Below are 12,839 nucleotides of genomic sequence, written 5' to 3'. Positions count from 1 at the left end.
ATCAGCACTAATCACAAGTTTAATAAAAGGCAGAACATTACACACAAGTAAAAGACACAACTAAGACTTCAGCAGTTTGACAGACTGCTTTAAAGATGAAACCAGTCATTCTTCAGTATGAAGAAACACTTTAGAAAAATCTCAGCTAGTTGACTCTGTCTTTCAGTCTGCCAGAAAACCTGTTTTGTAAGCTGAAGGAGAACAGCAGACATCTTAATTAAACTTCCTTTTGATTTGCTATGAAATCATAGGTCAATAGTTCCTTTCAGCTTGAACTTCTTTGCAGACCGCTCACTTGCTCGAAGCTGGAACTTGCTTCCATAGATGTAGGAAATGAATCCATCAGTCTCCACACTGAATACGTTGTTAATTTTGGGAACAACTGAAAAATGGAGAAGAAAGTAGCATTATGAATAGATACTGGTGTACCAGGGAATACTATTCACATGCAGGCTTCAGGTTCATAACATTTCAAGGTTTAATGCTGCAGTGTGAGAAATACACTCAATACAGCCTGTACATTTAAGGCCAAAACTGACAGAATTCAGTCCTTGTTCACAAGTGTGCAGTAAGAATTGCAGAGAACGATCTACAGTGAATCAGATGAATGAACCATGTGCATAATCATGTTATAAATCACTGGAAATGTGTTTTTAAATTACTTCTAAGGTACATTATTGGGTTTTTACATGTCAGATAAAGACATGAACTTCTGCCACTATGCAAAGAATTACAAGCAGTGGTAAAGAACAATGTATGTATGTGCTCATACATTTACTCAGAAGTATAATAATATGATCGATTCTCAGTAACTCACATTATAACAAGCACTGAAAAACATTTGCCATACCTTTTAGTTTGTTGTCTTTAGTAATAATCTTGAAGACATGTTTGAATTCCTGTAGGATTATTCCCGTTATCCCAACATAAGATGGACACTTTGATTTTGTGACTGAAAGAACAAGAATAGGAATGTATTAGAATAAATTCAGGTGCAGCTGGTTTGCTGTTCCATTATTGCCTCATCATTTTAGAAGTCTGAGATAATAGTCTGAAGTAATTATAGTGATAACTGGTAGAGCAGTTGAAAAGTTAAGCAGCACTGGTAAATGGAGAAAGAATCCATCAACACAATTATGTTATCCTAGAGTTGATACTGAAAGGAATTCAATGAGCACTTGAAACACAAGAAAGTATAGCAAACTTCAGATAACTGCAGAATAAAGCAAACAATACCTGTAACAACAGCTCCATGGAGGTCAGCTTTCAGCAGTTTGCTCTGCACCATCTGTGGTTGCCTTGAAGAAAAGGGTAGGATCAGAGAGGGGAAAAAAATACATGGAAAAGCATGTTTATAAGGTGTGACTGTGCCAATTGAAATACCGGTCAAAGCTTACAGAAATAGCATATATCCTTATTAAATAATTGACATTTAAGTTTAATCAAATTACTACTTGAAATACCTTAAAAAATGGTGGTGGTTAGATTAGCTAAACTTACGCATCTGGTTTAAGTCCATAACACAGGTCTCTGATGTATTGCTTCCAGAGTTCATGTAGTGGTAGAAATAGTTCATATCTGCAGTTAGAAGGCAAATATTATACAATAACTTAATTATATATTAAAAAAAAACAACACAACATCGTAGATTATTTTAGTAAGCAGAGTTAAGACTAAGTTACAAATGATACAAATGTTATCAACCGCACAGATCAATTAGTAAACCACTCTAAGCAACAGGTCTAGTTTTTAATAGGAAAGCTGAATATGCTCCTAACAAACCCAAGGGGAGGGATGTGTTTAAGAGCTTTCTGCTCCTCTTCCTCCCCCTTGCTTCATTTCAGGAGCAGCACTGGCCTTACTCAGCATGTCCTGGGTCAAGGAACATAATGCAAAAATGGAGATTCTCTGGTTGCAGCCATTTAGGGGATCAGAACTGAAATCACAGGTGGCAGAACTTAGGAAAGAACTGGTCAGGGATGAGCTCATCCAACAGGCAGCCCAGGTTATAGCTGTGCTGTGGTTTAGTGCCACAGAGCACACAGGCTCACTCTCATACCTCTGCTGCTCAGGCTCGATGTCAAACAGACCCAGCTCCCGCCTCTGCTTGGCTGTGAAGGTTTTTGTTTTCCTTCTCTTTGGCTTCTTCCTCCTCCTGCAGTGGTGCTCCAGAACCACGGCCTTCCGTGTTAGCACGTCCTGGATGGCTTCGTCCTTCTTCTTGGGCATGCTGCGCTTCAGGAAGGCGCTCACAAACGCTCTGGCCTCCTCTGACCCTTGGGGCTAAAGGTGTTTAAAAACAGACTTTAATTAAATTAGAGCCAGGCTGCCCGCCGAGCTGAGGCAGCGCTGGGCAGAGGCTGTGGGGGTACACGGGAGCGGTACCTGTAGGCGCAGCTCCTTCGCCGCCTCGCGGGGCAGCCCGCTGTACAACACACCTGCGGGCAGACAGCGGGCTCAGCCGGCCCTTCATCTTCCTCCTCATCCTCCTCCCGTCCCGTCCCATCCCTGTACTCACCCTCCATCTCGATGCTCCGGCGCAGCCGTGACGTGTGTGCGACCGGGGCGGGCCTGGCTGCATCCCCCCCTTCCCCTCCAGTGCGGCAGGTGGAGCTGCAGGACAGTGCCGCTCTATCAAGCGCCTCCCAACACTCTGTGTACGGGGGGTGGGGGCTACGGAACCCCCGAACGGAGCCCCCTGCAGCAGTAGGAACTTTGGGCCTGAGCATGGCAGTTTAGTACAAGGATACACATCCATGTGCACGCAGCATCTCCTGCTCTTCCAAGGGGTTTGCTCCTTCCAGCCCTGCTGCACTCCCACACCTCTTGGCACAGAGGTGCTCTGGAAACAGTACCACAAGTTCCTCAGCTGAGCAAGTCCAAGCTCACATTAAAATAGAGGTGTTTGTATTCCTATCACGGGGTGGGTATCAGCCACACGTGTAACTAAGTGCCCCCTGGGGAAGGAGGCTGACAGAGCTGCCATGACAGAGCATAGGAAATGTGAGCATTGTGTTGAGTGCTGCTGTGGAGCACCGAGGTACTAAAGCAGTGTGTAACAAGGGACAAAACTGCAGATAAGTGTGTATTTGCAGAGAAGAAAAGGCCAGTCCCTTCAGATTAATAAGCACAAGCACTGGTTGGTTTGTGTAACAGTCAGAAAGATCAATGTGATGGAAAGGTGATACAAGAGCTGTAATAATAAAGGGACTAATACAACAAAAAGGTGTTAAAAAGGAAGGATAAAGGTCTGCTCACCCATCTCTGAAGATTAAGGTCACAGGCTTCACCAAGGAGGGATCTCCAACCAGAGAACCTTCCCTGGTGGCAGTCAGCCCTTAAATGAGGTGTAAGAGGCGCAGCCAGGCTCCACCCTTCCACTCACAAAGGGAATTGCCTCCACTTGTGCTCTCAGGGCTGAGCAGGTCCTTTCTCAGGTGCCCAGTGATTCAGGCTGGGACTCAACAGTTCCCATACAGTGTGTATGAAAGGTCTCTTGGCAGTGTAGGATGTTGCCGCAGCAAACAGGTGCCTTGTTTTTACAAAGCAGGGACTCCTTGAGTTGTCATTGCTATTTAAGAAAAGATCAGTTTTCATGAATGGAGTGCCAGGATGAACGCTATGGGTCTTCAGGGCCGTATGAGTGCTCCTTGGCTGGATTTATGCTGCAGTTCCTAAGGCACTTAAGGGATTAATAGTCAAATCGGTGTTGGTGATGCCAGTGTAGTAAATCCAATGATCCAGGCTAAACAGGTGCCTGGGGAAGCCAGTCTCTTCCAACAGCTCTACATCTTCATTTCCCAATCTATCTTCAGAGACAGTGTCTGATAGAGCCGGGTCAGTTAGTGTTAGTGTGTGTCCCAGGGAAAGGGCTCTGAGCCGGGAGTGGGACTCAATCAAATAAACACGAAAAAGAGCAGGTGGAAAAAGAATACATGGGAATATTTTATGGATCAGAAAGGAAGAGAAGGCTCAGAGAAACGAGGGAAGATGAGTAAAAAGGGAATTTGGAATAAAATCAATGCAGAAATATGTAAACAGAAGTGCAAATAATTCTAATGCATGTTTCTTGATGTCTCCACCTCAGTGTCAGAATTGTCTTAGTCTCAGGCCTTTGAAGCTTTTTACTTTTTCAAGTAAATCAGCTTGCAAGCACAATACAAGTTTATGGTGATATAAACCCCTAATATATATTACTTATTCCCCTTTGCAGGTACTAACATTGGTATTTCTTATCCCATTAAGTCTGTGTATGGCTATATTTATTGCTTTTTTAGTCTATGTATCTATGTATTTGTGAGCACCCAACAGTGAACCACCATACATGTGTACAGCAGGGGGCCATGTTGCTTCGGCTGTCGGTGCGTTGAGTTACAGTGGGTGATGGGAGAAACGAGTGCAGGCCAAGGCAGGTAACAGCAGTGTGCTGGGGGAATTTCAGTGATGGGAAGCACAGAGAGCTACAAGTGAAGTGCAGAGTATCCACCTGCAGAAAACAGAGGTGTTTGTATGATGTAAGAAGAGATGATTGTGGTGTTGCTTTATTTGTTTGTTTGTAATTGTGAACTGAAGCTGGAGATGAGCAGAAGTGAAGTGATATGCATAGGAGGTGACTGGGCTGTAATTACGGACTGCTTTTCCTGATTGCGGCTGATACAGATCAGAAAGAAACAGATACTGTAATTCACCAGAAAGAGCATCTCAGCAAGCACTGGAGTGCTTAAGATCAATGCAGTTTGTTCCTCTTGGCCAAATCGTATTAGCAGTCACATTTGGTCCCTTGGGACAGGTATACTGGTGAAAATAATTGCCGCTTTAAACGCTCCGATCTGATTTCCCTTACCCAAATACCAAGTTGTTAATACATTTCCCAGCCCCTGGCAGTGCTGAAGCAGTGAGTGTTCAGCCAGCTTAACTCCTGCCTGCTTCTCAGCACTCCTCTGCTCCTCACCAGAGGGCAGCCCAGCACCGAGAGCGAGCCGTCCTGCTGCAGGGCTGCCTGCTGAGAGCTCCAGACCCGCTCCTACACGGGGCAGAACCCAGCTCTATCAAGTATTAGGAGTCAAAAATTGCTTTGTCTTTGGAGAAAATGTGGCTGTTTGCAGCTTCTTGCAGCGTACGGGGCTCCAGTTTTCACGTACACCAGCCTGTTTTACATCACAGTAAATTTATCTGTGGAAGAAGGCTTTGGGGGAATTTCATACCTTTTTTCCTAGGAAATGGTTGTCGAGCTCTGCAGGTCTGTGTGATACGGTGTGGTTGTGTTGATTGTGCACTTTCCCAATGGTAAGTTTTGGCCAAAGATACATTACATCATCCAGTGCATCTCTCTGTAGGGCACAGGAGCCCGCTGTGCTGCTGGTGGCACTGGGAGAGCATTCCCAGGGTAGGGCAGCCCCTGCCCCATCAGCCGGGCTGCAGCGTGGGGATCTGGGCTGAAATCCCAGGAAATTTGAAAAGATTCATTAGAGACAAATTTCTCATCTTTGCTCTGTAATGAGGCATCCATCTCCGAGGCATCGCTAGCTGGCAAGGCCCTGTTCCTGCCATTCTCTTTCAAAGTAACACAATTAGGCTGCCAGGACTGACATTATTTTTAATAAAATGAGTCAGCTTGCACTGTCCTTGCCGAAGAGATGCATTTCCATGTCCACACTAATAAAGGTGTCAAATGCCAAGGCAGCCGGTATCATTGGGTCTCGCTGCTTTGACTGTGTCTGTCACAATTCCCCAGTGTGCGCCGAGTCCTGCCCCCCTTACGTGTGTGTCCCTGGGAACTCAGGTAGGCCGGGGTTATTTGGGTGTTGCTTGTAAATGTATTAGCTTTTTATGACCAATTATAAAGGTGTGAGTGGCAGTGGAACAACTAGCCCAGAATACAGTGGAAGAATTCAGGCAGCTCCCACTCAGCAGAGTGCAGCTGATGGCACTGATCTGTATGCTGGGGAGCCACGCTGTATTTCCACGTTTGTGTATGAGGAATAAAGGAAAGGAGACACATCAAAGGAGCTGATGGGTTTGCCTTCTGCTGTGGGCATGCTCGTTAGGAAGGGTGCTCAGGACCCAATGGAAGGCTTTCATCTCCTGTGTGCAATCTGATTTCCTCTGAAGTGCCGGGCAGTGAGGGGGTTAATGCTGCTGTGCCGCTTTGATAATTGAACAGACCAAAAACGCCTGTTTGAGTTCAGTGCTTCAGTAAGAACCTTTCCTTTAAAAAAAGAGCAACACAAAACCCCGCAGCCTCTTACAACAGAAAATACTTTGTCCATCTCTTCGGCAGAAATCTGATAAACCAGGGTGAGAGGCAGGTGTCCAAGGAGATAAAAGTAATAACTGTGGCCATGGTTCTGGAGAGAGCTAGCCTGTCAGGCAGTTAATTAAATGAAGTTCCCACTCAGGATATGCTGGAAGCTAATAGATATACGGCAATTCATTTGCCTTAGCAATATATGTTAATTTTAGTACGAGATGAATTTATATATTTTGCAGTGGGGAAGAGCTGCGAGGCAGGCTGTCATCCTGCCAGTAAAGATGGGTGGGTTTTTTCAGAAGGCAGAGACTACTGAGCGCTTTGTACTCCCAGAAACAGAACAGGGGGTGAGAATGGGTGAGAACGGTTTTGATTTAGTCAGGGCCTCTAAACAGAAGTAACTAATTGCAGACTCATAACTGAGTTGACCTATATTTGCCATGGCCACAGGTTGGTGAGCACAGAGCTGTGGCTAACAAACACCTTGAGCCCGAGTCTCTTCTGCCTTAGCCCAGCTTAAAAGGATTTTTCTAGGGTTACGTTAGTGTGAGATTAGGACTGCTGCAATGGCACGTAGCACCTAAGATTGGGAATGCTTTGGTAGAGGCACAGAGGAGATGCAGTGCAGGGGTAAGGAGTCCATGATTCTGTGACTCTATTCTATGAGTGCTTGTATGTAAAACCGCTCCTGCAGCCGGAATTTGGGGTGGGCTGTTGTTGGGGGTAACAATGAAGACTCTTTTAGGGTCCCCACCAGCTCTGGCATTGCAGCACTTGCTGCTGAGCTGCCCGGCTCCCCCCAGTTTGTGGCAGTGTGCTGTGGAGCAGTTCTGTGGTGTGTGGGGGGCCTCAAGCAGCCAGGCCCCTCTTGGTGCTCCCAGGTGTGGCACCAAGGGCACCACTACAGTTGTTTCAGCTTGGAAACACAGTACAGCACATCACAGCACAGCACAGCACAGCACAGCACAGCATATCATAGCACAGCAAAGCACAGCACAGCACAGCACGGCACGGCACAGCACAGCATATCATAGCACAGCACAGCACAGCACAGCACGGCATGGCACAGCACAGCACAGCACAGCACAGCTCAGCACAGCACAGCACAGCACAGCACAGCACAGCAGGCTGCTTTCTGAAAACAGGATCCTCTGATCTGTGAAATTATCAGCAGTGAGACTGCAGAACAGAACACAGGTATTAGTTTATTTTTGCCTGGTTTTTTGGTTGATAGTTTTGTGGCAGAATACTCCCTTGCCCTTCAGCATGATTACAGCCCATTTAGCAACAGTTCTTTTACAGTTCTTTTTGAGTTTCAGACCTATTTTGGAACAGTCATAAGCAAAATGTGTTTCTTTTCAGAGCCCGGTGCAGTCAGTCCAAGGGTAAAGTTTATTTAACAAAAAGCATCGTTCCAGTTGAATGCACATTGTGAAATTACAGGCCCGTTTAAAGCAAAATACAAACAGTGCAGGTCAGGGTCAGGAAGGAGGATAATGACATCTGCTGCAAAGAGCGTTCGGCAACCGCCTTCAAGTTTTTAAGTTTCTATAAGACATTTTTCCTTTTTTGTATAGTTATGCAAAAGAATGGGACTGAAAGAAATGTGCTGGATGCTGAAAGCAAGCTTGAGGCTTGTTCAGGCACACAAATTCCAAGTGGAGACGTTAGAAATGATGGTTCAGATGGCAGTGGATTGCAGAGCTGTGTGCTCTTTCCTCATGTCATGGATGGGGTTGGGTTTGTGCCCCCTGCCCTGGGAGCCCTGTCAGTGCCAGCCTCGCATTGCAGCCACTGTTCTGATCCCACAACAGCCAACTCCATCCTTTTGGCTCCAGACTGCAGCTGTCAAAATGCACTTTTTTTCTTTAATGGGAAAAAGAGTTGCTACCAGCTCCTTGTAATAATACTTGAAATATACTTTGCTCTTGCCACCCTTGCTAAAGCAACTGCTTTCTGCTTTGTCTTCCAGGCACTGTGCTTCTGCTCCTGCTCTGCGGGAACCCTGACAGCGCCAGCAAAATGAAGGAAGGTGAGCTAGAAAAAAAGCCCTCTGTAGAGCCTGGGGAATTACCTGTGGCCCCTTGAGATTACCAAAGAGACCTAGAGAGGTTTTAAGATGCTTTAGGGCATTGCTTCAGTGTATCTCTGTCTGGACACTACTGAATCCCGCTGAGCCCTGAAAACCTATTTGAAGGAGATGGTGCTTATAGTTGGCCTTTTCCTGTAAGTTAACAACAATAATGATGCAGTTGTTTCACCTATTGTCTTTCATGTAAAGATCCCAAGCTCCAGAGCTGGCCCCCTTTTTGCTGGTCACACACTTAGGGTCGGTTCTGGGGGTAGAAATGTGGAATGTTTAAGTTGCGAGTGAAGATACATTACCTGATAATGACGGCTCAAATTGTGCTCCAGCTTGGTAGCACTCAGAAATTGTTGTACTTTGATCACAGGCAGCCAACAAACCAATCCGATGCCTTTTTCTCCCTGAGCATTGGAGGAGGTTTTTCTGCCCACCTCGAGCACGCTTCAGACACAGCACAGCACTCACTGCAGCTCCACTTCGGGGTCCTGGTGCTGCCAAGGGCTGAGGGCTCACAACTGGCTGAGGCTGCTCACACATGGCAACGTGATTTACTAAACCACTAAGATATTGGGTCAGCCTTGTAAATCATTTTAATTATTTCACTAAACAGGTTGCGGAGATAGATCAATAGAAAATATGGCGTTTAGGCTCACAATGCTGCACATTCATTATGGGAATGTAATTATATTAACTGATTTAGGATCTAATAATAACTGAAAATAACAATTTAATGGAAGCCTTCCAATCCTGAACTCTGAAAGGAGAATACAGCTGTACACAAGCTACACATTTTAATCTCAGTCAACTATACGTAGCAATTTTTTGAGTCAGGGAAATGTCAGTCAAGTGCAAGTAACTTGCAGAACTGCAGCATCCCATATATTGCATTATAATAAGATAGAATTTTTCAGCAGCGTTTTTACATACTGGCAGGGCCACATGAACCAGTCACATGAAAAATAAGAAAATGCGTCGCAGATCTTACATGTTGGGAGCTGTTTTCCACTTGCAATTCCCATTGCTGTGAGACCACAGTTTGTGCTGCTGGGCTTGAAGGGTGTGTATGCACTTCTATCACGATGCTGGGTTTGGTCCAAAACCACTGAATAAAAATATACTGTGTGTATATGTGAAATATTTATGGAAAGGACCTAATCTCTCCCGTGCAGTGATAGCCAGGTGCTACCATTCATTAGGCAGGGTCAGCATTTCTCTGTTACAGTTATTACTGTGGCTACACTGAATTTGGTTCACTCTGTCCCTATTTTTGTTAATGTGTGCACAGGAGTCACCTGTGCTGTTTAAAGTATTTTCATTGGAAATAAGCTGTACATTGTGGCTATTTAATGCCTTAACGGCCATTGACTGAGTATACTGAACCAAGCAGCCATGATTTGGGGACAATTTAAGCTATGTTCAGATAGTGTGCCTGTGTTACCCGCTCTTTTGAAAGCCTGCAGCCTGCAGATAGGCAGTAGTCACATCACCTATCTGCACCCTGTTTTGCAGGGGGAGGTAAGCTTTTCTTTAAGCCCTCAGGCTAGATAGCATTTGAATTTTGCACTTTATCACACCGCAGTTAGGTAGAGATGCATGGCAAAAAATCATTAACAGTGAGTTTATTTGGGAAAACACCTTATTTTGCTATTTGCTTCAGTATATGAAGGAAAAAACCTGCAGTTTATTCCTGACTTAGAGGAGCTTGTTTTAAAGTTTGAGCCATGGGCAAATTGTGCTGCTCCTGCTTACTCAGCTCCCTCCTTGAGCTGAGCTCCGTCCGGCTGTTTTGGGAACATGGGCTGTTCAAATAAATGTAAATGGCTTTGGCATGACCGCAGAACCAGCATCAGTGCATCCCCTGCACAGGCTGTCAGCTACTTCACTGATCCCACAGCAGGTGAGCTTTAGTGTCCGCAGGTAAATGCTCCATGCAGCCTCCTGCATCACCTCCCCTCCTCCCTCACCATTTGTAATTGCATTCCCAGCTGTAAACAACAGATCAGATGCAGATTTTCTCTAAATGCCAACAGCAACATAAGAGCTGTGGATAAAGGGAAATGTGCTGTGTGGAACACATGGTGTTTTCATGGCGCTGAACACTGAGCAGTGCTTTCTCTGGTGCTGCTCCAAGAAATAGCAGCAGTAAGGTTTGAATTCCCCCTGGGTGATGATCCTAAACTTTGCTGACTTTTCTACGCACATCTATATGACCATGTTGACAAATGCTTCCTGAACCCAGCAAAGCTCCAGGTATTTGCTTTTGAGATGATTTCTAGTGAAATACTTTAGTCTAGAGTAAGCAGCATAACACCTATCTAGCTTCAAAATAATTAACTCCTGGGTTAATAAAGGGATTTTATGTTCTTGAAAAACATATATCTTTTTTAACTTTAGACTTTGTACACTGTAGCAATTCAAATTCAATCTCAGTAGTTCAGTCTTGCTGTTACATCATACTGCAGTTTAGATTTTGACAGGTGTGAACCGTGTGTTTCTGTGCTCCTCTTTGCTTTTGTTTGAGCTCCCACAGTTCTGGATGCAGAGGTGAGGTTTGTTCTTCATCTTTCTACATGATGAAGAAACTGCAAGGTGGCCAAACCAACAAACTCACAACTGGATCAGTGCACCAGTACATAACTTAATTCGGGGTTTTTTTCTGCCTTGTCAAACCCTGCTCACTTCCCTGAGGACTGAAATGCCAGTATTATTATTAAAGGAGCCATACAAAAGAATTCACTAAGTAAGGAGTTCCACTGCTGACTGCAGTAGGAATTGAAGCTAGCTCGTCCACAAAGCTCAAGCAGCAACTTAACCATAAAGTGAGGTTTGTTTTGACTGAGGCTGCAATTAGCATCTTGCTGTGTGTTTAACTTCAGGTTTCATACCGCTGAACTACAAAAGTTGACATCATATCTAAGCACTCCATAAATTGATTACATTATTATCATTATTTGCAGCAATAAATGACTGTGTTTTTACTGTCCTGCACTGAATTAGCATAGATGAAAGATAAATGTGACTGTGTTTGGTTAAGGTAATGGATTAACTAGTGTTTCTTTAATCAGCTTGTACATTTTCAATGTTGCATTTGATAGCTTTGTCTTTAGCCTGTCTTGCAGCCTCTCTTGACCTTTCCTCAAGGCAGTGGGTATCCCTGACAGGGATCTGGGTAAGGTGAGAAGAAAAACTGAGTCACTCATCACACTGGTGATGCTATAGAGACCCCAGAGGATTAAATCTCCAGGTATAACTCTTAGTGCCTTTTCCAGTTCCTCAGAGCAATGACTGCCAAAGGCTGCCTAGTGCCATGGGAGGCCACACACCCCAAGACATAACTGAGGTATTGCACCCTTGGTGTTCATTTCTAGGTGCCAGCAATCCAACGTGCTGCTCTTCTAGGGGGGAAGGAATGAGACAAACCCCCCTTCTTACACACTCTGACAGCGCAGAAGCTCCCATGGGGCCAATGACACATTTTTTGATCTGCAAAGAGCAGCTGATTAATGACACTGTGACACAGTCGGTCACACGGATCACTTCTGACAACTCTGGAAGCACTGAAATGCAGCTGTCCAGGACAAGTAAATAAATTACATCTTGTACTCTAAGAACAGGCTGTGACATGGAAATTTAGAGCTAAATCTTATGTTTACGGCAGACTAAGCATCTTTGAGTTATTTATTGAGACCCTGTTCATTTAATTTTTATTAAAGATGATTTTACATATGAGATTTAAGTATCAACAACAGGAAGACAAATCTATAGCCAATAACTAGGACAATCCATCAATGGTCCTCTTTGATTCAGATTTTAATATAACTGATTTGTTTAGAATGCTGATAATGGCTGTAATTATTATAAGGGTAACAGACAACTAAAGTAAAATAGAAAACTTCAGTTCATTGGTTAACACCGGCATAGGAAAAGGCCATTCTTTCCAGTCATGTTCTGTATCATCAGTGATGCAGACCTCAACCAAATTACTTTTCCTGGCTGGTTCTATTTACAGTAAAATCCATCTTGTTCTTAAGAGACATTGTTGGGTTTCAGAAGCATCATATAAAAAAGAATGCCACCCTTCCTTTCTGCCCTGCCAAGCCCAAGGCTGCCATTGGAAGCAGGCAGCACATTCACTGCAATTTCATATTCCCACTACGCCCCTCCAATCAGTCTTTGCTAAAAGGCATTAATTAAGACTTTCGCATTTTTGATCCCATCAATTTTCTCTTCTTTATTAAATAGATGTACTGGGGGGAGCTTGACTAATAACCGCCCGAAGTTTAAGGGTAATGAATCAATGAACTTGGGCAGCCTCTGGCTAAGCATGAAATTTACCGTGTAGTAACAAATGCAGCAGAGGCAGCTCGTACATTAACCAGCCCAGTTCTGACACGCAACTTTGGGAGCACGTTATTTATTTACTTAGTAGTGCCACATGAGATGAGGCTCCAAAATGTTTTACAGCAGAAATGAAACGAATGGCACAGTTAGTTTCCTGCACTG

General features: G+C 44.5%; 1 protein-coding gene and 1 long non-coding RNA gene across 8 annotated transcripts in view; one reads left to right on the top strand and one right to left on the bottom strand.

Moving 5' to 3' along the window:
* LOC107319306 (uncharacterized) overlaps nt 1-12,839 on the top strand; it is a 47,805-nt gene that overhangs the window by 22,364 nt on the left and 12,602 nt on the right. For 3 of the 5 annotated variants that reach the window (XR_014947521.1, XR_001557728.3, XR_014947519.1), the window contains 2 exons: nt 8,223-8,282; nt 9,270-9,393. This is a non-coding gene — a long non-coding RNA (uncharacterized LOC107319306). The remainder of the gene's footprint in view (nt 1-8,222; nt 8,283-9,269; nt 9,394-12,839) is intronic. The other 2 variants (XR_004308694.2, XR_014947520.1) reach the window with 1 other exon arrangement.
* POP4 (POP4 ribonuclease P/MRP subunit) lies at nt 2-2,649 on the bottom strand. 3 transcript variants are annotated; one of them, XM_015874018.3, is made up of 7 exons: nt 2,519-2,552; nt 2,386-2,438; nt 2,060-2,304; nt 1,501-1,578; nt 1,237-1,298; nt 851-952; nt 2-382 (listed from the first exon to the last, which is right to left on the bottom strand). In XM_015874018.3, the coding sequence occupies exons 3-7, from the start codon at nt 2,227-2,229 to the stop codon at nt 246-248; spliced, it is 549 nt and encodes a 182-aa protein (XP_015729504.1). In that variant the 5' UTR covers nt 2,230-2,304; nt 2,386-2,438; nt 2,519-2,552; the 3' UTR covers nt 2-245. The 3 variants fall into 3 exon arrangements, with proteins under 3 accessions (XP_015729504.1, XP_015729502.2, XP_085407188.1); XM_015874016.3 differs by having other exon boundaries at nt 2,060-2,283; XM_085551062.1 differs by lacking the exon at nt 2,386-2,438 and having other exon boundaries at nt 2,060-2,283; nt 2,519-2,649.

The sequence above is a fragment of the Coturnix japonica genome, chromosome 6, assembly GCF_054131305.1.
Source record: "Coturnix japonica strain WE chromosome 6, WE-NBRP24, whole genome shotgun sequence".
In the NCBI taxonomy this organism is placed as follows: domain Eukaryota; kingdom Metazoa; phylum Chordata; class Aves; order Galliformes; family Phasianidae; genus Coturnix; species Coturnix japonica.
This window is presented reverse-complemented; position numbering and strand designations above follow the sequence as displayed.